The sequence below is a fragment of the Poeciliopsis prolifica genome, unplaced genomic scaffold (genome assembly GCF_027474105.1).
Source record: "Poeciliopsis prolifica strain line A6 unplaced genomic scaffold, Auburn_PproV2 SCAFFOLD148, whole genome shotgun sequence".
NCBI classification, from domain to species: Eukaryota; Metazoa; Chordata; class Actinopteri; order Cyprinodontiformes; family Poeciliidae; genus Poeciliopsis; species Poeciliopsis prolifica.
Window position 1 is genome coordinate 141,792 of NW_026562523.1, and position 22,209 is coordinate 164,000.

Genomic DNA, 22,209 nt, shown 5'->3' on the forward strand with positions numbered 1-22,209 from the left:
ATGCTAATTATTTAAGATCATAAGGGTGTATTTATTTCCATTTTATGTGTTAAATAATACAAAAAGTGTCAGAATGGCAAATAAATATTTAAGACCTTCAACTTTCATGATTTAACTTTGGGTGGCAGCCATGTTGGATACTGAAGTCAGGGCTGAACAGCAGCCTCTCCATTTCCCAGCTGGAATTCCAGCTTTCCCATTCGTTTGGAAAAAACAACAACATGATGAGCATGGTGTGTTTGTTCGACAACCTCTAAAGTTTAAGCCTCACGATGAAGGAAAGTGTTAAAGCTCATAGTTGCTCCCTCTGGCTTGTTGTTTGCACTGTGGTATTAGTGCAGGTTGTTGAGGTATATTTTGAGTCTGTAGCACCCCCTTGAGACAGGACAGCAGAATACAGGACAGGAATGTTTATTGTAATGAGAACAGACAGCAGCTACAGAGTTATTGAAGCTTTCTGTAGAAAACACTTTAAAATGGAATAAAAAGCTGTAAAAAGAAAAAAAAACATGGTTGGTTAAACAACCAAATAGGAAATAATGTCATCACTTAGAAATTAATCTTTGGTAGGTAATCAATAGAAATAAATAGATGAACTTTATGGTTTTTGGTTTCAGCTGATCTGAAGTCAGTCTTCCTGATTCTGATCCCAGATCTCTGCCTGGAGTGACTCTTGGAGGTTGTTACCATGGAAACAAGGCCGTAGCTCTGCGTCTCTCAGAGGAACGGAGGTTGTCGGGGGTGACGGGAGTCAGGTGTGTTCAGGTCAGAGGGCGTGTTCTCGAGGTGGCAGCGTGTGCAGCACCTGGTCGAGCAGCTGCAGCGCCCGGTGCAGGTGCACCTCCATCCAGCAGGGGGTCCCTTGATGCTCTGCCTCGGGTAGTCGCACCCCCAGCCTTTGACGAAGCTCAGCCTCACAATGCACAGCCTGCGCAGGTCATCTACACCTGGACCTGCTGCAGGGCACACACCTGGGGGCAGAGCCAAACACACCCTTACACACACACAGAAACCTGCTAAACACCCAGTTAGAGCTGCATTATTAAAGAGGCATTCAGGAGCAGACAGGTGAAACTCACTGAGTGCAGGTGCGATTCCTCCCCGGCTGTGGGGTCCTGGCATAGCCCCGACATCCGCAGCCGCCTGGGTCTGTGCTGCCGCCTGCGCCGCCGCTGCCTGCTGCTGCATCTGCCTGTGGCACTGGCGTAAGTCAAACACCTGTGGACACAGGTGAGACAGACAGACAGGTGAGATGGACAAACGGTAAGACGAGTTTGGGTTCAAGTGTTGGTTGTTGTTTAGTATGGTGTTACAGTGAAGAGAGCCAATCAGGAAGCAGGTGGAGAAACACCAGACTCCTGGTGAAAGAAAACAGGAAGTGATTGGCGATAGACCTTGATGTAAGCTCCAGGGTAGATCTTGTGAACCCCGTCACCTGGGGCTCGGCCCGCCTCCCGGTCCAGGTAATAACTCTGGATGAAGACGGAGTGGTCACTAAGGCAGCGCATCCAGACGTCCCCTTCCCCCCGACATTCGAGCTGGACACCCGCCCGATATGGAGCCTGCATGAAGAGACAGTGAGTTCTGGCATGCAGCTCCTCTGCTGGTAGCCAACGACTTAAACTGGACTGAATCGAGCAGTCTGATACAAACTGATCTGAACTGGTCTAAGCTGAACTGACTGGTTGGAAATAGTGGAAGTGCTTTAACCTGGCGCGGTGGCTGGCTGCAGTCCGGTGGACATTGCTCAGCTGTCCCAGACAGAACCGATCCCCGCCTGAAGGATCCACATAGCCGTCCACCGTCACCAGGGGACAGCTGGACTGGACCTTGAACATCTCTCCCACCTGAACGTCCAGCTCAAAGTAGGAGATGGAGCACCAGAACTCTGGACCTGCAGAACGGACACAGCAAAATGGGCAGACAGAGAACATCCACAGAAGCATGTTGGTGTTTGGAATAGATTGTCTCACCTGGATGGTTGGAGACCGGTTGTGGGTAAGGAGGAGTGCTGTGATGCTGCGACCCTGGAGTTAAAAACACAGACTCAGCACTGTCACCCTGCCCAGTACCACTCAGTAGCACCCAGCAACCACAGTACCACATAAAACCCTGACAGTAACACCCAAGGTCTCCCAGCCCGACCCATTACCCTCCACTACCTCCCATTACCCTCCACTACCTCCCATTACCCTCCACTACCTCCCATTACCCTCCACTACCTCCCATTAGCCTCCACTGACTCCCATTAGCCTCCACTGACTCCCATTAGCCTCCACTGACTCCCATTAGCCTCCACTGCTTCGCAGTAGCTCCCACTGCTACCTCAATGTTTCCTCGTCCACATGGTGTCTTACAGAAGTGAGTGTTGGGTGTGTGTTGATGATGATGGAACGGCGTCTGCTGAGTGTGGCTCTGCCCAATGTGCTGATGTCCTGCAGGTGTGTAGGGGGCAGGGCTGTTACTTGACCAGCTGACTGCAGAGACAAAGCAGAATGAGAGACCTGTCCAGCAGAACAGGTGAGCAGCTGGACAGGTGAGCAGGTGTACCAGATGTGGGCGTCCCACTGTACTCAGGGCTCTGCTGGGCGGGGGCCGGCGTGGCGGACTGAGGGGTCAGGGGGGGTGAGGCACAGCCCTCTGGCTGAGGGGGCGGGGCCACCTGCAGGAGGGCGGGGCCTTCCGGAGCCTCGGATGCGCCCAGAGCAGTGGGCGTCATGGACATCGGACCTGCAGGAGACAAAACAGAGTGAGATGTCAGGTAGTGGAGGGTGGGCATCTCGGCAGGGTGGTGGGGGCACTCACCTGGCGGAGACAGAGGCATGCTGGGATACATGGTGAGGGGGTGGGGCTGGGCGTACGGGTCAGAGGGGGGAGGCAGGTCCAGCTGCAGGCAGTCTTGCAGGAACTCCTCCTTGATCACTGCCTGAGGACCTGATGGAGGACGGCTGTCAGAACCGGTTCTGATCCAGACTGCAGGGGGGGTTGCTGCTCAGCCTCAGCTCCGTTCTGGACCGGAACCAGTTCTGCCTCTGGTTCAGGTGTGTGTTACCTGTGCAGGTGGGTGCCGCCACCCTCTCGTAGTGGTATGGGTTCACACAAACACTGTCATACTTGAGGTCGAAGGCGAAGCGGCAGAACTTGGCGTGCTTCAGCTCATTCTTGTGCAGGTCGGGCCAACGCCACAGCCGGGCGTAGATCACATGGGGGAAGCCCTTCCTGCCCGCTACCTGTGCAGGTGAGACCCACAGGTCAGAGAGCATTGGACCGGGCCGGGCCGTCGCCTCAGAGACCATGTGGCAGCGTGTTGCCATGTCTCAGCGTGTTGCCATGTCTCTGGTCGGAGGTGAAGGGCGACGGGCGACTGCAGACTAAACAAATCCTCTGGAGGGAAACTCAGCGTCTCCAGACTCCAGGATCAGAGTCGTCATTATCTGGTTCTGAATAGTCCGATTGGACCCAGGGGGCTCGGTAACCGGGCCCCGACAGGTTGATTCTGGATCAGGATCTTTGGAAAGTTCAGCTTAAATCAGCCGGAGATTGTTCCAGTGTGGAAACTGTGTGGTATGACACACACACACACACGCACACTCACACGCACACACACACTCACACACACGCACACACACACACTCACACACACGCGCACACACGCACACACACACGCACACACTCACACACACACACACACACTCACACACACACACACACACACTCACACACACACACACACACACACACACGCACACACACACACTCACACACACGCGCACACACGCACACACACACGCACACACACACACTCACACACACACACACACTCACACACACACACACACACACTCACACACACACACACACACACTCACACACACACATTCTCCCTCTCAGTCAGTCTGGCTTCACTTCGTCCCGCCTCTTTCCTGTGTTTCAGACAAAACAAGCCCCCCCCCTCCCCCCCAGCCTTGAATTTTAATATTACTGTAAGTTCTGAGGACTAAAGGAAAGAAATTTGCATTTGTAGCAAAACCTGGTTGAGTGGATAAGGTATGTTGAGGACTGTCCCATTTTAAGGTCATTCATTCATTCATTCATTCATTCATTCATTCATTCATTCATTCATTCATTCATCAATTAGAAGATTTCTGGTTGAACAGATTTACAGACTAATAAGGTTTTCTATCTGAAATGGAAAATGTTATTATTTATTGTTCAGTTTTCATTTTGACTGTAAATAGCTTCCAGTTAACAATTAATCGATTATTAAATTAGTTGATGATTATTTCAGTTGGAAGTTAATCTCTCCAGATTAGATCAGAATCTTGTCATCTGAGACCCAATTCCAGATTGGACCAGAACCAGACTTGATGGTCCCAGAGCTACCTGGAGAAGTTCTGGGCCGGTTCTGGCTGTCAGGCTGCAGACCAGAACCGGCCGGTTTGTCTCTACTGGGATAATGACAGCTGGACTGGGCCACTCCCAGTCTGCTGAAGCCCAACATGATCATTAGCTGCCGCCGGAGCACCTGGCTGAGTCAGAACCTCCTCCGGGTCACAACAAGAACCACAAAGGAGACCCGGAGGCCCAACAGGACGGACCCAGTTCACATTTAAAGGTGGACCAGCAGAGAAAGACGTGTTCTGTATCAGAGTGAGAGGTCTCACTGCTGTGAGGATCTCTGGGTGACCAGAGCCCCCCTGGCTCAAATTAAAACTTTCTGTCTCCTGGATCAGCCAATCAGCTACCAGCAGACATGGATGCTGATTGGCTGCAGTAGTTTCAGTCCGGTCCAATCCAGTCCTACCTGCAGCCGGCCGTCCAGCGTCCTCTGGATGGTGACGCACTTGCTGGGGTGGACGCCGTTGGACGTGACGGCGGTGATGAGCGAGTCCAGCTCGTCCTTCTTCTCCTTCAGCTTCTTCACCAGGCTCTCGATGGCGCGCTTGGCGAAGCCCTCGTTCTCGCCGCCCTGCCGGTGGCACATCAGGCTGTGGACGATGCTGAGACAGGCGTCGGCGCTGCTGGGGGCGGGGCCGAGCACCGACATGGCCGCTCAGTATGGGGAGGAGTCGGGGCTGACAGACAGCATTGGAGAGAAGTTTATTCGGTTCAGTACTATTAATATCATCTTTATCAATCCAGGTGCATTTACTGGAAATAATCTGGATATTTCTCTAAAGGTTCCTGGAAAAATGAAGAACCGGGACCAGAGCCTTGTGGAACCCCAGACCGAATCACAACAACTAAACCTCCAGATCCTGACACAGACCTTCAGGATGCTGGAGAACAGCTGCTGGACGGCTACTGGTCACACGAAGCATCGCACATATATCGCAATATCTGCATGTAAAATATTCATATCGCAACTGTTGGCTAATATAGTGCTAGGGTTCTGAAGTCGTACTTTTTATGCTAAGGCAACATTAGCACAGAAGCAAAATCTGCTTTCAAATTCTAAGCGAACTTTTAAAATGTCACAAAAAGGAAACTGAATGAGGCGTGTTAGCATCAGATGTTGACATGGCTGGAAGTAGAGGTTGCTAGCTAGCATCCCTGGTAAGGCACAGAGCCCCCAGTGGAGGGGAGATGCCCTACATCAGAAGTTTATGAAAAAATCCAAAAACCACTTCAAGCAAATGTAAAAACTTGTTTGTGAAAATGAGGAAATTATTCTCAATTTTTCTGTTTCCATCAACTGTTTCTAAATCAATTGGAGAGAAGAAAACAGGCAGATATGGTCATAGCAGTATTAGCTAACATGGGGCAACGAGGCTAACCAGAGAGGCTAACACGCCATCACATGACCACTGACTGACCACATCAAGAAGTCACATCAGAACCTAAACAGATCTCAGGTTGCAGGAGAGAACCAGGCCCCCTGCTGGCATCCTGCTGGCCCCTGCTGGCCCTGGCCCCTGGTGGTGCCCCTGGTGGCCCCTGGTGGCATCCTGCTGGCCCCCTGCTGCCCCCTGGTGGCCCCCTGGTGGCCCCTGGTGGCCCCTGCTGGCCCCCTGCTGCCCCTGCTGGCCCCTGGTGGCCCCCTGGTGGCCCCTGGTGGCCCCCTGGTGGCATCCTGCTGGCCCCCTGCTGGCCCCCTGGTGGCCCTGTGGCCCCCTGGTGGCCCCTGGTGGCCCCCTGCTGGCCCCTGGTGGCCCCTGGTGGCCCCCTGGTGCCCCTGGTGGCCCCCTGGTGGCATCCTGCTGGCCCCTGGTGGCCCCTGGTGGCCCCTGGTGGCATCCTGCTGGCCCCCTGCTGCCCCCTGGTGGCCCCCTGGTGGCCCCTGGTGGCATCCTGCTGGCCCCCTGCTGCCCCCTGCTGGCCCCCTAGTGGCACCCTGGTGGCCCCTGGTGGCCCCCTGGTGGCCCCTGGTGGCCCCCTGGTGGCCCCTGGTGGCCCCTGGTGGCCCTGGTGGCCCCTGGTGGCCCCCTGGTGGCCCCCTGCTGGCCCCCTGGTGGCCCCCTGGTGGCCCCCTGGTGGCCCCCTGGTGGCCCCTGGTGGCACCCTGGTGGCCCCTGGTGGCCCCTGGTGGCCCCCTGGTGGCCCCCTGCTGGCCCCTGGTGGCCCCCTGGTGGCCCCTGGTGGCCCCCTGGTGGCCCCCTGGTGGCCCCTGGTGGCCCCCTGGTGGCATCCTGCTGGCCCCTGCTGGCCCCCTGGTGGCCCCTGGTGGCCCCCTCCTGGCCCCCTGGTGGCCCCTGGTGGCCCCCTGGTGCCCCTGGTGGCCCCTGGTGGCATCCTGCTGGCCCCCTGCTGGCCCCCTGGTGGCCCCTGCTGGCCCCCTGGTGGCCCCCTGCTGGCCCCCTGCTGCCCCCTGGTGGCCCCTGGTGGCCCCTGGTGGCATCCTGCTGGCCCCCTGGTGGCCCCTGCTGGCCCCCTGGTGGCCCCCTGGTGGCATCCTGCTGGCCCCCTGCTGCCCCCTGGTGGCCCCCTGTGGCATCCTGCTGGCCCCCTGCTGGCCCCCTGGTGGCCCCTGCTGGCCCCCTGGTGGCCCCCTGGTGGCATCCTGCTGGCCCCCTGCTGCCCCCTGGTGGCCCCTGCTGGCCCCCTGGTGGCCCCCTGGTGGCATCCTGCTGGCCCCCTGCTGCCCCCTGGTGGCCCCCTGGTGGCCCCTGGTGGCATCCTGCTGGCCCCCTGCTGGCCCCCTGGTGGCCCCTGGTGGCCCCCTGGTGGCCCCTGGTGGCCCCCTGGTGGCATCCTGCTGGCCCCCTGCTGGCCCCCTGGTGGCCCCTGCTGGCCCCCTGGTGGCCCCCTGGTGGCCCCCTGCTGGCCCCCTGGTGGCCCCTGGTGGCCCCCTGGTGGCCCCTGGTGGCCCCCTGGTGGCCCCTGGTGGCCCCTGGTGGCCCCCTGGTGGCCCCTGGTGGCCCCCTGGTGGCCCCTGGTGGCCCCCTGGTGGCATCCTGCTGGCCCCCTGGTGGCCCCTGCTGGCCCCTGCTGGCCCCTTGGTGGCCCCTGGTGGCCCCTGCTGGCCCCCTGCTGGCCCCCTGGTGGCCCCTGCTGGCCCCTGCTGGCCCCCTGGTGGCCCCTGCTGGCCCCCTGCTGCCCCCTGGTGGCCCCTGGTGGCCCCTGGTGGCCAGCAGGAAGCTGCTAATGACGCTGTTGATCTCTGCTGATCAGAAACAGATGAGCTGAAGCTTCATCTCTGTTACATCATCAATGTCCTCATTGTCCCCTTCAGAGACAGAGAGACACTGGACAGACAGGAGGAATCTGACATCATCAGTCTGATCAACAGTTATTGATGACCTGATGTCTCCTTTACACATCAGGTTACAGTGGAGACAATCTGGACATACAGAGACAATCTGGACATACAGAGACAGTCTGGACATACAGAGACAGTCTGACACAGAAACAGTCTGGACATATAGAGACAGGCTGGACATATAGAGATAGTCTGGACATATAGAGACAGTCTGGACATACAGAGACAGTCTGACGTAGAGACAGTCTGGATGTATAGATAGTCTGGACATATAGAGATAGTCTGGACATATAGAGACAGTCTGTACGTATAGAGACAGTCTGGACATACAGAGACAGTCTGACATAGAGACAGTCTGGATGTATAGATAGTCTGGACATATAGAGACAGTCTGTACGTATAGAGACAGTCTGGACATATAGAGACAGTCTGGACATACAGAGACAGTCTCTATATGTCCAGACTATAGATAGTCTGGACATATAGAGACAGTTTGGACATATACAGACAGTCTGGATATATAGAGACAGTCTGGATATATAGAGACAGTCTGGATATATAGAGACAGTCTGGACATAGAGACAATCTAGACATAGAGATGGTCTGACATAGAGACAGTCTGGACATAGAGAAAGTCTGGACATAGAGACAGTCTGGACATACAGACAGTCTCTAAATGTCCAGACTATAGACAGTCTGGACATATAGAGACAGTCTGGACATACAGAGACAGTCTGGACATACAGAGACAGTCTCTATATGTCCAGACTATAAGTAGTCTGGACATATAGAGACAGTCTGGACATATAGAGACAGTCTGGACATATAGAGATAGGCTGGACATATAGACAGTCTGACATAGAGACAGTCTGGATATATAGAGACAGTCTGGACATAGAGACAATCTAGACATAGAGATGGTCTGACATAGAGACAGTCTGGACATAGAGAAAGTCTGGACATAGACAGTCTGGACATACAGACAGTCTCTAAATGTCCAGACTATAGACAGTCTGGACATATAGAGACAGTCTGGACATACAGAGACAGTCTGGACATACAGAGACAGTCTCTATATGTCCAGACTATAAATAGTCTGGACATATAGATACAGTCTGGACATATAGAGACAGTCTGGACATATAGAGATAGGCTGGACATATAGACAGTCTGACATAGAGACAGTCTGGATGTATAGATAGTCTGGACATATAGAGACAGTCTGGACATACAGAGACAGTCTCTATATGTCCAGACTATAGATAGTCTGGACATATAGAGACAGTCTGGACATACAGAGACAGTCTCTATATGTCCAGACTATAGATAGTCTGGACATATAGAGACAGTCTGGACATACAGAGACAGTCTCTATATGTCCAGACTATAGATAGTCTGGACATATAGAGACAGTCTGGACATACAGAGACAGTCTCTATATGTCCAGACTATAGATAGTCTGGACATATAGAGACAGTCTGGACATACAGAGACAGTCTCTATATGTCCAGACTATAGATAGTCTGGACATATAGAGACATTGTTAAAGACACATTCAGTCCGTCCGTTCCGCCGCATCAACAGTTGTCCCCCAGTCCCCCGGTCCCTCGCCCCCCCGGTCCCCCCGGTCCCCCCGGTCCCCCCGGTCCCCCCGGTCCCCCCGGTCCCCCCGGTCCCCCCGGGCCCCCAGCGCCACTCACCGGCTCTCGGCTCCTCCGGTCTGCCCAGAGCTGCTGTCTGTCCGTGTGATGCTGCAGACAGTCTGTCTGGGAGGGGAGGGGGTGGCGGCTGTGTCACGCTCCCCCGACAGCCAGACATAACAGGAAGTGTGCTGACCTCCGAGTTTTAGGAAAATAAGAGTCCAAACATGGACGGTTCTGATCCCTGCTCCTCAGACCGGAAGTTGCCCTGTTTCATGAAGAGTAACGAGCGCTTCCGGCAGCGCGTGCTCTTTGGATCAGGGAGGAAATAAAATCAATAGACAGGATTTTAGTCACGTAACTGCTTGTGACGTCACACCATATAAAAACAAGCAATTCACATTGAAAAAGTAATGAGCCTCTTATTTTGAAAGTACGAACGACCAAAGTTTGTTCTGGGAGCCATGTGCACGCGCGCTAGGTTGCCATTGGTTACGTGGTGTCCGCGAGGCACTGGGCGGTCCGAGCACAGCGCCCTCCGGTGGCAGCGGTGAAAACAGCAGATTCCTGTCCGCATTTCTGGTTTCCGCTGGAACCGGAAGAGGTTCGGTAGAATCATGGATCAGAGGTTTGTGGTTCATTTGTATCCTAAAGAAAAAGATATAAAACTTCACATATTTCATATTAACATCCATGGAAAAACCTGCTATTATAGCAGAAAGTATGATGAGAAAGGCTGACAGTATTCAGTCACATGAACTGATCAGAACGTCACTGCGAGGGAACGCAAAAGGAAAACGTCCCCGTGTCCCTTAAGGGGGTCCGTAGCTTCAGCCTCGATCCAGAAAATCCAGATTATGCTAATATGCAATATTAAATCTGTTCTATTTAAATAAACTCATTAAATCAGGGATTATAACTAGAATTTCTTATCATATAATTTATAAAATATGTTTTTATGGCTCATATCATAACTTTTGACAGTTTTCATCTCTAATAATTTGTATAATCTGAAGTGGGCTGTCAGGTGCCGTTACCATGGGAACTCCTCTGGGTAAATATCACGTCCACTGCATGACTGAGCCAAGGTGTTTAGTGTCGTGTGACTGATATGGGACAACGTTGAGACCAAAAGTCTGCTATACAGTGACGTGACATTCACGAACGAGGCGATTCTTCTGGACGGCTCTTTACTGTTAAGGACGGGATGGAGCCTCATCTTAGTGCTAGCAATGCTCTGGCACTCTGCACTAGCTATTATTCAACTGAATTAAATATATGATGATATTTATTGAATAAAACACAAGAAGGGCAGAGCACACAGAGCTGCTCGTTGCTCTCTGGTTGTTCTTTTTTCAGTACTTTCTTCTAAATATTCCAGTGATCAGCAACTTTGTGATCCCAGTTTATCCAATAAAATGTCTGCATAGTGTATTAGCATCCTGCTAAATTAGCCAGGTTTAGTAAAAATGTACAATTATTGTTACCCTAAAAAGTTTGAGTTGGTACAGTTTTGATTCAGCCGTTTGTTTAAAGCAACTAAAATACATGAATTATATTTAAAGCAGAACATCATTAATAAAACTGAGGAAAGCCTCAAGTCCAAAATCCATTAAATGGACCTGCTCCATGGAGGACAGGTCCAGGTGGATCAGGTTCTGGACCAGGATGGAGGATTTAACGCCTGAGGAGACAAAGAAATAAATATTTACTTTTAACCACTTGCTGTTAATTCATTTTTTGATTATATTCAGGGATGTTGACACCCTGAACTAGCAATCAAAACGTTTCTATTATTTCCAGGGGAGGTGAAGGACAGTTTGGATAAATCAAATAAAAACATCAAGAACCAGGAGTTTATTAGAATTCATAATATACAAAGCCTGTTATTATCTTGCATAAATTGAGCTATGTAGAAAGAAGCTAGCCTGATGCTATTAGCATGCAGAAGTGCTAGCATAGCTCAGTAGCACAGATTACTCGTATCTCACTTCCTGCTCCTCTATGGCAAGACATTTTAACATAATAGGATAGCAGATATGTAGTTTTGATTAGTGAAAATTAAATTGTAGATATCTTAAAGCAAATAATGACTGGACAAAACTAAATTACAGATATCTTGAAACAAAGTAAGCACAAACAAGTACAACAATTACAAAAGTGCAACTCTGAAGAGGAAACAGCAGAGGCAGATTTAGAAATGTAAAAACAAAGTCATATCGAAAAATAACATATAATTCAAAAAGATAATAAAATTAGCAACATGCATCAGTGGCCAAATTCATATGATTCAATACATTTCAGAGATTTTAAATATATCTGGAATGCAGATAGAAAAATGTTAGAAACTGATCTCAGCTCTTTGTTTATGAATAAAGAATTTTGCCAGATCAAATATTACAACAGATTGTTTTTTTATTGTTTTGTTGAGGAAGCGCAATTTTTGATTGGATCCAAGTTTCTAAGCAATTCCACAATATTTAGGTTTAATTGCATTCATGATCCATCAACACAGAATGAACGTTTATGGATATTAAAGCAATTTATTAGCAGCTCTGTGCAGCAGCAGACATTTTAATTTCTTCAGTTTCAACATAGAGTTCTTAACCTTTCAATTGAATTTTTTATATATAGACTTACTTGGATATATGTCCCTGTATCATTATTGATCACTATTGATCATGTTCCTAAATTTGATCAGGTCTCATTTTGTTACTGTTTGGAGACGCTTGATAAATTTGTACCTGAATTTTGACTCTGTACTTTATTATTGTCCTCAGAATAAGTTTGGTGGCAGCTGCACATTTTCACTGCAGGTCAAACTTTCATTCTTATACATCCTGACTTGTGTGTAAAATATGGCACAGCAGTTTTTGTGTATGCACACGTTTCACACATGAGAGCTCTGATGTTTAATGATTAACAGCCTTATTAAGTTCTTCATTGTAATATTGTTGTCAAGTTTGTTTGTAATTATTTTCTATTTTAGGAAAAAATGTTTTAATTTCTTTAAGAAAGTGTGAGATTTTTGTTCTGAGAATTTGGAAGAAGATAAATTGTCACAGAATTTAAAAATCTCTGTTGATATGAATCTTTCATTGTTGCTTTCTGTATTATTTATTATTAAGGATTTGGTAGAATTTTGTTGTTTTTTTCTCCCTCCTGGATCCGTTTCATTCCTGATCTAATACATTTTAAATTTGTTTCCTGAATGAGAGAAAATTGTCTTAATTCCCATTTTTGAGCAGGACTATTTAAATTTCAGGATCTTTTATAGTTTGGATTAATACTTTGATCAATGGAGCAGCAGAAATTTCTGAGTTGATTTCATTGGTCAATAATTAATTTGTTATGAGCCAATAATCAATTCTTGATTTTCTATTTTAACCAAAACAAGAAAATTTCATCCAGTTGGGATTAAGATGACACCGCACGTCAGCTAGATTTTGTTCATTGCAGAAATTGTTACATATTTTCCGATGAGTGGCGCTTCCCCTTACTTCCCAGTTGTATTGACATATACCCTTTAACTAAGTCTTATAACAATTTTAGTAGCACAGACTACATTAAGCCATTTCGGTGCCCCGTTTTAGTTGTTTTCTGTCTAATTTATAGTTTATTTACTTTCTGTTACCTCTGTTTGTTTATTTTTTAGTCATCTACTTTCTATTCAAGTACTTATGGAAATGATTGGTGGGTTCTGTTCATGTGCTTTGTTTTATTCTTGGTTCTTGTCTTGTCATTTATTAGTTTATCCTTTAGTTTATGCTTACTGTCCAAAGTACTATCTCAAGTGTGACCTGAATGTCTATGCATGTTGCTCATTGTTATGTGGAAAATCTAATAAAAAAAAGAAAAAAAAGAAATTGTTACATATTTTGTTTGGGTAACTTGAGTTATGTTTAGAAAGTCATTTATCATAAAGTTAATCTGGAACGAGTCGAGATTCCCAACGATTATATTGTGTGTCGAGTAAAATGATTTCAGGTGATCCAAGTTTAGGGATGTTTCCTCCAGTAATCATTTGTTCTGGTTTAGATTATTATAACCATCTATATTGAACAAAATAAGTTGTGAGTTATGCAAACAGACAGTGAGGAATAACCAGTGACCATTTCCATCCATTTTATTGGACATGATCTGACCTGGAGGTTTTTAGAAAAACAGCGACCCCTGCTGGCCTTCAGGAGCCATGACAGGAAGAAGCTTCTCTCCATAGTTTAGACCAAAATCTTCGTGTTTATGACTTCCTGTAAGAATATTATATATATCTTTACAAAATGACAAGAAACTTTTCCTTGTAGTCAAATCTCTTAGGCATGAACAGAGATGAGAGAAAGTTCACTTTAAGTTCAACATGAAAGATTAAAAATAAAACTAAACAGTGTTGAAAGGGTTTTACCTGAGAACAAACTGAACCATGGGTAATAAAACCTGAACTGATAAATGACCTGCAGTCAGAATTTGGTGTAGATCTGTTTGACCTTAAGGAGTAACTCGCTGTCTGTTGATAAAGGCATATTGACCTCTGAACCCGCCTTTATCCCAGCTCTCGTTGGCTCTACTTTGGGCCGGAGCCAGTCGCTTGGCGGTCCTCTGGGTCCTCGGGGAACCGGATGTTGATCTCCCTGCAGACGTGTTGCTTTGTGGGTCGCCAGAGTTCATCCCTGAGTTCATCGGGCCGAGGCGGAGTACAGCGTCCAGAATAATGTCCATCTTCTCTTTCCAGTGTGGCGCAATCTGCTAAATGAGGCTTTCTGTCTCGTCTTCCTGCTTTTAATGCGCAGATTCCATCTTCTTTTATAGCGTTCTGATTCTGCAGCTTTTCTTTCAAACTCTTGGATTTTCTTTGTCAGGTTTGTGTAATCTAGTTTTCCATCTTTTTGTTTGTATTTTATACAATCTTGAACTTCAGTGCTGTTGAACTCCACTCCTTTAGTAATACTTGCAATGGACAGGGTGTTTCGTTTCTTCTCCAAAGTTCAGCATCATTTTCTGTAGATTTTCAGCTGCTTCTAAAATCTTGGCATTGGATGCATTTGAACAAACGTCCTCATCTCGTCTTCTTCTGTGGTACTGGGGCCTACACAGTGACCTTAGGGCCTTTTAGTCCCTTTGGCTTCAGTGTCCATTCAGAGCCTTGTTAGCTTTGCTGTTAGCCATTATCGCTGTTGCTTTTCTCTTGCTTGTCTTATCTTTCCTGTTATCACTGGACGCTTTAATTCATGATTAGTATTTGTTCATGATGATACTCCTTTTTGTGCCGGATATTCAAGTACTTATTAATTTATTATCCAGAGCTCTCACCGTGCAGCTGCTCTCTCACCAGTGACATGCGGTCAGTGGAGGCAGGCGTCATCATGGAAAAATAATATAAGATAATTTCTATTGCTATAAATATAAATAGCAAACAGAAAGGGGCGGAATGGACTACTGTCAGTCTCAGACCTCATTTGGAAATGGGACCATTAACCTCCGGAAGTGAAGGGGGCGCTATTCTTCATCAAGGCTGCAGCGCTGTTGGAATGGGTTGATGTGATTGGCTGAAACAAGGAAGAAGTATCTGATTGGTTGCTGACCATCCTATCAGGTAGACAATGTATTAAAAAATTCTTGTGGAGGCAGGAAGCATCCTGGAAGTCCAGAGATATTTGTGTTTGCAATAAGTGTGAATCTCGTCCTGTGGGTTTGGGAATTATGAGACGTTTTAGCTCCAAACAGTTTGTAAAGAACCAGTTTGATCCTCTCAGAGGTTACGTTCGGTCTGACCCGGATGAACTCCAACGGAACTTCCGGGAAGCTAACATGTCGACCATGACGTCAGAGGCGAAGGTCAGTAGAGCGAACCGAACCGAACCGGAAGGTTCTAGCAGAACCAGTGAGCCCAACCACCGAACCAAGAGGTACAGGTGGGTTGTTTGATTTTGTCCCTCCGGTATTTAAGTTCCTGGCGGGAAGAGCTTGTTAGCATCGAAGGTAACTTTTGTGTAGCTGTTTTATTTCTAATTATTTTGCAGAATTATAAATATGATAAATAAAATAATTAAAGGTAAACATTTTCTTCAATGGTTAGCTTTAACCTAACCCTGGAATAGGATCAGAAAGCGTCGGTTCCGCCCGCTGCGGGCCGGGACGCCGGCAGGTCGACCGGAGGTAGCGGCGCCGCCGAGCGGGCCGCAGTCAGGCCGCTGGGCGGTAAAACCCGCCCGGTTCGGTGAGAATGAACCCGAACCACACCGGTTCTGCAGGAACAAACTGGTACTGATTGCCCCATTACACCTGACCCATGTTCCCGCCTTCCAGAACCAAACAGAAACCAGATCCAGAACCATTATTATCCAAAATATTTAGGAATTATTTAAATAATGATTAAGAACTTATCAATGTTTCTATATGATGAATGGAGGATTATTGCTGCCACCAGGAGGCGCTGTTCTGCTGTGTTTCACTCAAATTAAGACCTGAAAAAGAAAAGTGAGAGATTTCCCTTTGATGTTTAAACAGAACCAGCTCCAGGTTGCTCCATTCAGAACCCAGTGGGACCATCCTGAGCAGAACCATCAGAACCGAGGTGAGACGGTGAAACGTGGAGGCACAGCATGGCTGCCGCCCATCTCCACACACTTTCTAACTTTCTCAGGCTCTCTGCTGTGGACTGGAGCTGCTTCAGATTCAGTCCAAAAAAGTTGACCTCTGACCTCTAAGTCACTTAAGGTACAGTTAACTATAAGTGGAAAAGTTTTGCTGATGAACACAAACTAATATTAAAAACTTTGAGATTTTTCATCCAAAGATTGACTATAAAGTGTGAAAAATAAAACCCCACATGGTTATTTAGTGCATTTAGGGCCAAAAGGTAGCCACACACACACACACACACACACACACACACACACACACACACACACACACACACACACACACATACACACCACACACACACACACACACACACATATATATATATAGTTATTATGCTGGCTGTAGTTTTCTGTAGTTTTCATTTCATTCCAACATGTTAATAAACTTTAAACCTGAATTTTGAAGAAAGTAAAAGTGAGATTTTGTCTTTCTTAGGACAATATCTATGTGTGCCAGATTATTGGGCAACTATTAGTGTGCAGAATTATTATGCAACTGAATAAAAACTGCACATTTTACTGCCTCAATTGTTTATTATTATTCAGATTATAATAATTAACATAGAACTAAAAAATGACAAACATTTCTGACATTTAAAAATGTAATCAGTGACCAGTATCACCACCCGCTAACAGTTATCAGCCGTCCTTCCCTGCGTGGAGTCTGTTGATGGCCAGCTTTTTGTGCAGCCACAGCCTCACAGACTCTGTTCAGAAGGGCCACAGGTTCTCTGGGGGCCACTTCATTATTCTTTCATCTTTAAGACCTTTACTGGCTGAGATGGAGCATTGTCTGCATAAAAATAATGCAGACTTTTCTTCAGCCACTGCTTGAAAAAAGTGCTTCTAAAACCTGACTTTGGGTTTGGGAGTTGATTTTGAGTCGTCTTTAATGATACCGGCCCGTACCAGTACTCCGCCTCTGTGTCCAGTACTGATCCGGACTTGGCCCCGTCCATCCACCTGGTCCGTCTCATCAGTCCATAAAACCTTTGACCAACCTGTCTTCAGATTGGTCTTGAACCAGTCTCCATGCTTCAGCCTTCTCCATTTCTCTGAACATCTTGTACTTTGCACTGGAACATAACGGATTCCTATAGCTTCACGTTTGATTCTTCTCAAATCTTTGCCACTTAATTTGCTTCTTTTTTTCTCAACATGTTTCTTGTGACCCTGTCAACCATTTGCAGCAAAACATTTGATGGTTCTGTGATCACAACAGTGCTGCATCTCTCTGAAAAGCCTTTTAGTTTTGGACTTTTCAGAGTCACTTCAGTTTTTATTTTGGCCCATTTTGCCTGAGGAAAAGAAGCTGGCTATTAATTGACGTGAGAACGATCCTCCCCCAATCATTCCAGGACATTTGTCAGCTCAGCGTTGCAAGTTCACGCCCCTCATGTAGAGGAACTGACCTCCGACAACATGACAGCATGGATCACAGCAAACAATAATAGATAATCACGATCCAAGCTGTCAGCGGATAATATGCAAACTGGCAGCCGCTACCCAGCAGGTGTAGAGGGAAGAAAGTCATTTATTACATTTCCATGACCAAAAAGGAGTATGGAATAAGGCAGGGATGAATCCCGGCCTGCAGCCCGCCTCACGTCCAGTTGAGTGAAAGTGATGGACAGGAAGTACCTCGTTATTCAGCAGGAAGGAAACCGGAAGCAAACGTCCCGTTTTTATCATAACGACACTGATAGTCAAATCGAGCCCTGCAGCCGTTAATTAGCCAAATTACTAATCAGCAAACAAAGGAATCCCTGTTTTAACATAATATATTAGTTTTACTAACTATGATATTATCTGGAAGTAATCTGGCTAACGACTCCATGCTAACGTTAACGGCTAAGGACCGATGGTTCCGCCTCCTCTCCGATGGTTCCGCCTCCTCTCCGACGGGTCCGCCCCGCCGCTGATCGGTCCGTTGCAGATCATAATCAGCCGATTTCCATTAAACAGTGAATGATCGCTGATCAGCCTCATGGATGAACGGATTTGGCAGCAATAAACCTGATCGGAGCGTCTCTAATATATAAATAATTAGGGAGCCTGCCTCCATTTTGAAGTTTTTCAGAACTCAGCCAGGATCAGCACCGCGACTAGCAGACCCGGTCCAAAGGATGGTTGGACTGGGTCCACGTGTTCTGATCCAAATAGTAACTCATCGCTTACATCAGGCGTTTTCCCCCAGGCTTTGAAAACAGCAGTCATTAAACCACTGTTAAAAAAGAACAATCTGGACAAATCACTACTGCAGAATTACAGGCCGACCTCTGACCTCTGACCTCCCATTCATCAGCAAACTTATTGAAAAAACTGTCTGAACAATTAAATAGTTTCCTCATGATGACCAACTGCTTTGACTCTTTCCAGTCTGGTTTTTGTGCTCACTACAGCACGGAGACTGGCCTAGTCAAAGTATTCAATGACATCCATATAAATACGGACTGTGGCAGAACCACGGTGCTGGTTCTGGTTCTGGTTCTGTTGGACCTCAGTGCAGCTTTTGACATATTACTGAATGGACTGGAGAGTTGGGTTGGACTCTCTGGTTCGGTGCTCGACTGGTTTGAATCCTACATAAAGAACAGGGATTTCTTTGTTTCAATTGGAAACTTCTCATCAAAGAGGTCAAAGGTCACATGTGGGGTACCCCAAGGTTCAATCCTAGGACCCCTCTTATTTAATATTTATATTCTCCCACTAGCTCAGGTTATAACAGGAAATAATATTGGCTACCATAACTATGACACACAGCTCTACATTATGATGTCACCAGGTGACCTTTGACCCCATCCAATCACTGAATAAATGCTTAGAACAGATAAATGTGTGGATGTGCCAAAACTTTCTCCAGATGAACAGAAACACAACTGAAGTCATTATTTTTGGACCTAAAGAGGATCTAGAGCTATAGATCTAGAGTTATAGATTTATATCTAGAGCTATAGATCTAGAGTTATAGATTTATATCTAGAGCTATAGATCTAGACCTATAGATCTAGAGCTATAGATCTAGAGCTATAGATCTAGAGCTATAGATCTAGAGCTATAGATCTAGAGCTATAGATCTAGAGTTATAGATCTAGAGCTATAGATCTAGAGCTATAGATCTAGAGTTATAGATCTAGAGCTATAGATCTAGAGCTATAGATCTAAAGCTATAGATCTAGAGTTATAGATCTAGAGCTATAGATCTAGAGCTATAGATCTAAAGCTATAGATCTAGAGCTATAGATCTAGAGTTATAGATCTAGAGCTATAGATCTAGAGCTATAGATCTAGAGTTATAGATCTAGAGCTATAGATCTAGAGTCAATGCACAGCTTCAGTTATTACAACTAAAAATTAAAGATCAGCCTGAAACCTGGGAGTAGTGATGACCTGAACCTTCTGCTCTGCATCCCCAGAACCAGAACCAAGAGAGGAGAAGCAGCTTTCAGCATCTATGCACCAAAACTTTGGAACAAACTTTCAGAAAACTGTAAAACAGCAGAAACCCTGACTTCCTTTAAATCTCAACTAAAAACCAGCTGATTAGAGTTTGATTAGAAATGTAATATGTAACAATGAATTGTCTATTATATGCTGCATGACTTTGTGTTTATGATGTAAAGCACTTTGAAATGCCTTGCTGCTGAAATGTGATCTACAAATAACATTTGATTGATTGATTGGGTCGGGTTGGGTCCATGTTGCTGGGTAGATTCTGGTGAAGCGGGTCGCCGTGATGTTGGTTCTGTTGCTACCGGTTCTGCAGGAGATTCCAGCTTCAGAGGCAGATTCTGATGGAGCCGGCCCGGCCCGGCCCGCTGTACCTGAGGAGCACGACGGCGGTTTCCCTGAATGAGCGGTGAGATCCGGAATCGATCCAGAACCGACCCAGAACCAGCTGTGCTCTGACGCTGCGTGTCCCTCAGCTTCTCTCAGCTTCTGATGACCCGGCTGACCCGACCCGGCAGGCCCGGTTTCAGGAGCCGCAGGCGGAGGGCGGCGCTGGTTCAGGTGAGCTGAAGCTCCGCCCCCCAGACCTTATAGCGGGATCCGGACGGCTCCGGTCCGGTTCAGATCCTGGGGTCTCCGTTGTAACAGCGTGTCTGATTGGTCCTGTGCGTCAGGCTCCGCCCACCTGCCAGAGAAGGCGGCTGCGTGTGAGGGGCAGCGTGTGGACCCGACTGGGAGGTCCGCTGCTGACCCGCGGGCCGACCCGACTGCGCTGGTCCTGGAGGCAGCCTGGGTTCTGGAGCTTCAGGAGGAAGTACACCTGGAGAGGCAGGTGCAACGCCCCCTACAGGAGTGAGTAGCAGCGATCGAAGCTTCTCATGTAAGGTCACTGACAGCCATCTTGGTAGGCACCGTAACAACCTTCATGGCAGTTGTCATGGAGTTACTATGACAACAATAAACAAGTTCTTTCCTCATTCCCGACTTATGAACTGAATGAGTTCTTTACAGATATTTACTGGACCTCAGTTTCTGATAAATATCAGCAACATTTACTGCTGAACTAGCAGCATTAGCTTAGCTGAAAACGCTCAACAGCCTGATAAATAGACTGGTTCTGGTCTGGTTTTGGTTCTGTTCTGTAGCCTCGTTTCCTGATGCGTCGATCCCCACGGCAGCCATTTTGTTCCTGTATGTTTTTCTGGTTGTCAGCAGCAACAATATATTTTGTTTTTGTTCCTCTCGAATCCTTGGACCATCTGTGCTTTGCTCTGCGGTTCAGTGGCACAGACTGCTTCCAGTTCAGACTCTTTGTAGGAAGGAAAGCACCACCAGAGGTCACAGGTCAGATACAAGCCAGGCTGGTGGGTTCGGGGTCTCCTGGACCCAACCGGTCTTCTCTGCTGCTTCTCCACAGGACGGGGGAACCTGCTGAGTCGGCTGGGACAGCGCCGCCTGGTGGAGACATCAGACCTCCAGAACCAGACTGAAGGTCGGTTCAGCTGAACTGAACTGTGATCTGTTCGGTCCATTGTCTGCAGAACCTTGATGCATCTGACCACTCGTCATCTCTGTTCTGTGACAGGAGAGCGGGGTCCCACGCTGCGGAGGGGCGGGGTCACAGCCTCAAAGGGGCGGGGCTTTGTCCCAAAGCAGCAGCTGGATGCTGAGCTGGATGAGTACATGTCTCTGTCCAGAAGCAGCCTGGACCGACAGCTGGACGACTACATGTCCATGTCCCGCAGACGCCTGGACCAGGAGATGGACGAGTACATGCTGATGGCGGGCCAGTGTCTGGAGGACTGAGGGGCGGGGCCTGCAGGGGCGGGGTCTCCTTTGTTTTTTACCTGGTTTTATTTACTATGAGCAGCACAGATCTGGCTGCTGATTGGTTCCTGAGCTTCAGGTCTGTCTGTGGATGCTTTTGTTTGCTCTTTAATTGGTTGCTGTATTTTTGTCTACTTCACTGACCTCTCTTTGCGTTGGAGATCTCAGTTCCTGAAGCTGCATTTTCGTTCTCAAAGTTTGAAAATAAATGTGAATAAACGATGTTTCCTTTAGTGAATATGCTGGTTCCTCTGAGTGGGCGGGGCTAGCGCTCTGCTCCGCCTCCTGCCTTGTGATTGGTTCAGAAATGTAGCTCAGTCTGCATCAGAAACTTAATTACTGGTGTTTTTAATATGTTACAGAAACATTAAACATGTTAATCTGCAGTGCAGCTCACATCAACATGTTACAATAAACCAATAAACAGTCAGGATTCTGGGTGTAGCTGCAGTTCCTGCTGCTGCCCAGAAGGTGGAGGTGTTCCGTTTTCTACAGGCTCCGCCCATCGGGCTGAGCGGTCCAGGGTTGAAGGTTTGAAACCCAGCAGGTTCTCTGATGCTTCATTGAAACAAATGTGAATGTTTTCCCATCCTGTAGCAAATTCGATCTTTACAACATTCCTGTTAAAGCTCAAGTTTCTTATCTTGCTATAATTATCACAAAAGATGCCAAAGAAAGATGCAAGCTGAACTTTGACCCTACAGTAAATGAAACCACTGGCTTCAAAGAGATCTGTGTTTACGAGGAAGAATCCTGCAATCTCCAGCTGCAGGAATATCCAGCTTAACTTGCTGCTTCCTGTGAAACTTGATAAAATGCTCTGCAATTTAATCTGGAGAAATAAAACAGACTCTGCCTGAACCCTGCAGACTCAGCTGGTTTCAGCTTTTACATGTATCTTAAATCTCACATTTAAAATCAATCGGATCAGATGTTTTTATTGAAGCCTTTG

The 22,209-nt window shown here is 47.6% G+C and overlaps 1 protein-coding gene and 1 pseudogene across 4 annotated transcripts; one reads left to right on the forward strand and one right to left on the reverse strand.

Annotated features, from left to right (window-relative positions):
* Positions 1-395: 395 nt before the first annotated feature.
* On the reverse strand, positions 396-9,568 carry LOC129355826 (mothers against decapentaplegic homolog 4-like; annotated as a pseudogene).
* Positions 9,569-15,077: 5,509 nt separating this feature from the next.
* On the forward strand, positions 15,078-21,481 carry LOC129355830 (uncharacterized). Of its 4 annotated transcripts, none has more exons than XM_055025444.1 (7): positions 15,078-15,248; positions 15,844-15,910; positions 19,693-19,839; positions 19,907-19,991; positions 20,105-20,282; positions 20,848-20,922; positions 21,016-21,481. In XM_055025444.1, the coding sequence occupies exons 3-7, from the start codon at positions 19,775-19,777 to the stop codon at positions 21,234-21,236; spliced, it is 624 nt and encodes a 207-aa protein (XP_054881419.1). In that variant the 5' UTR covers positions 15,078-15,248; positions 15,844-15,910; positions 19,693-19,774; the 3' UTR covers positions 21,237-21,481. The 4 variants fall into 4 exon arrangements, with proteins under 4 accessions (XP_054881419.1, XP_054881417.1, XP_054881416.1 ...); XM_055025442.1 differs by having other exon boundaries at positions 19,747-19,839; XM_055025445.1 differs by having other exon boundaries at positions 15,079-15,171; positions 19,747-19,839.
* Positions 21,482-22,209: the final 728 nt, after the last annotated feature.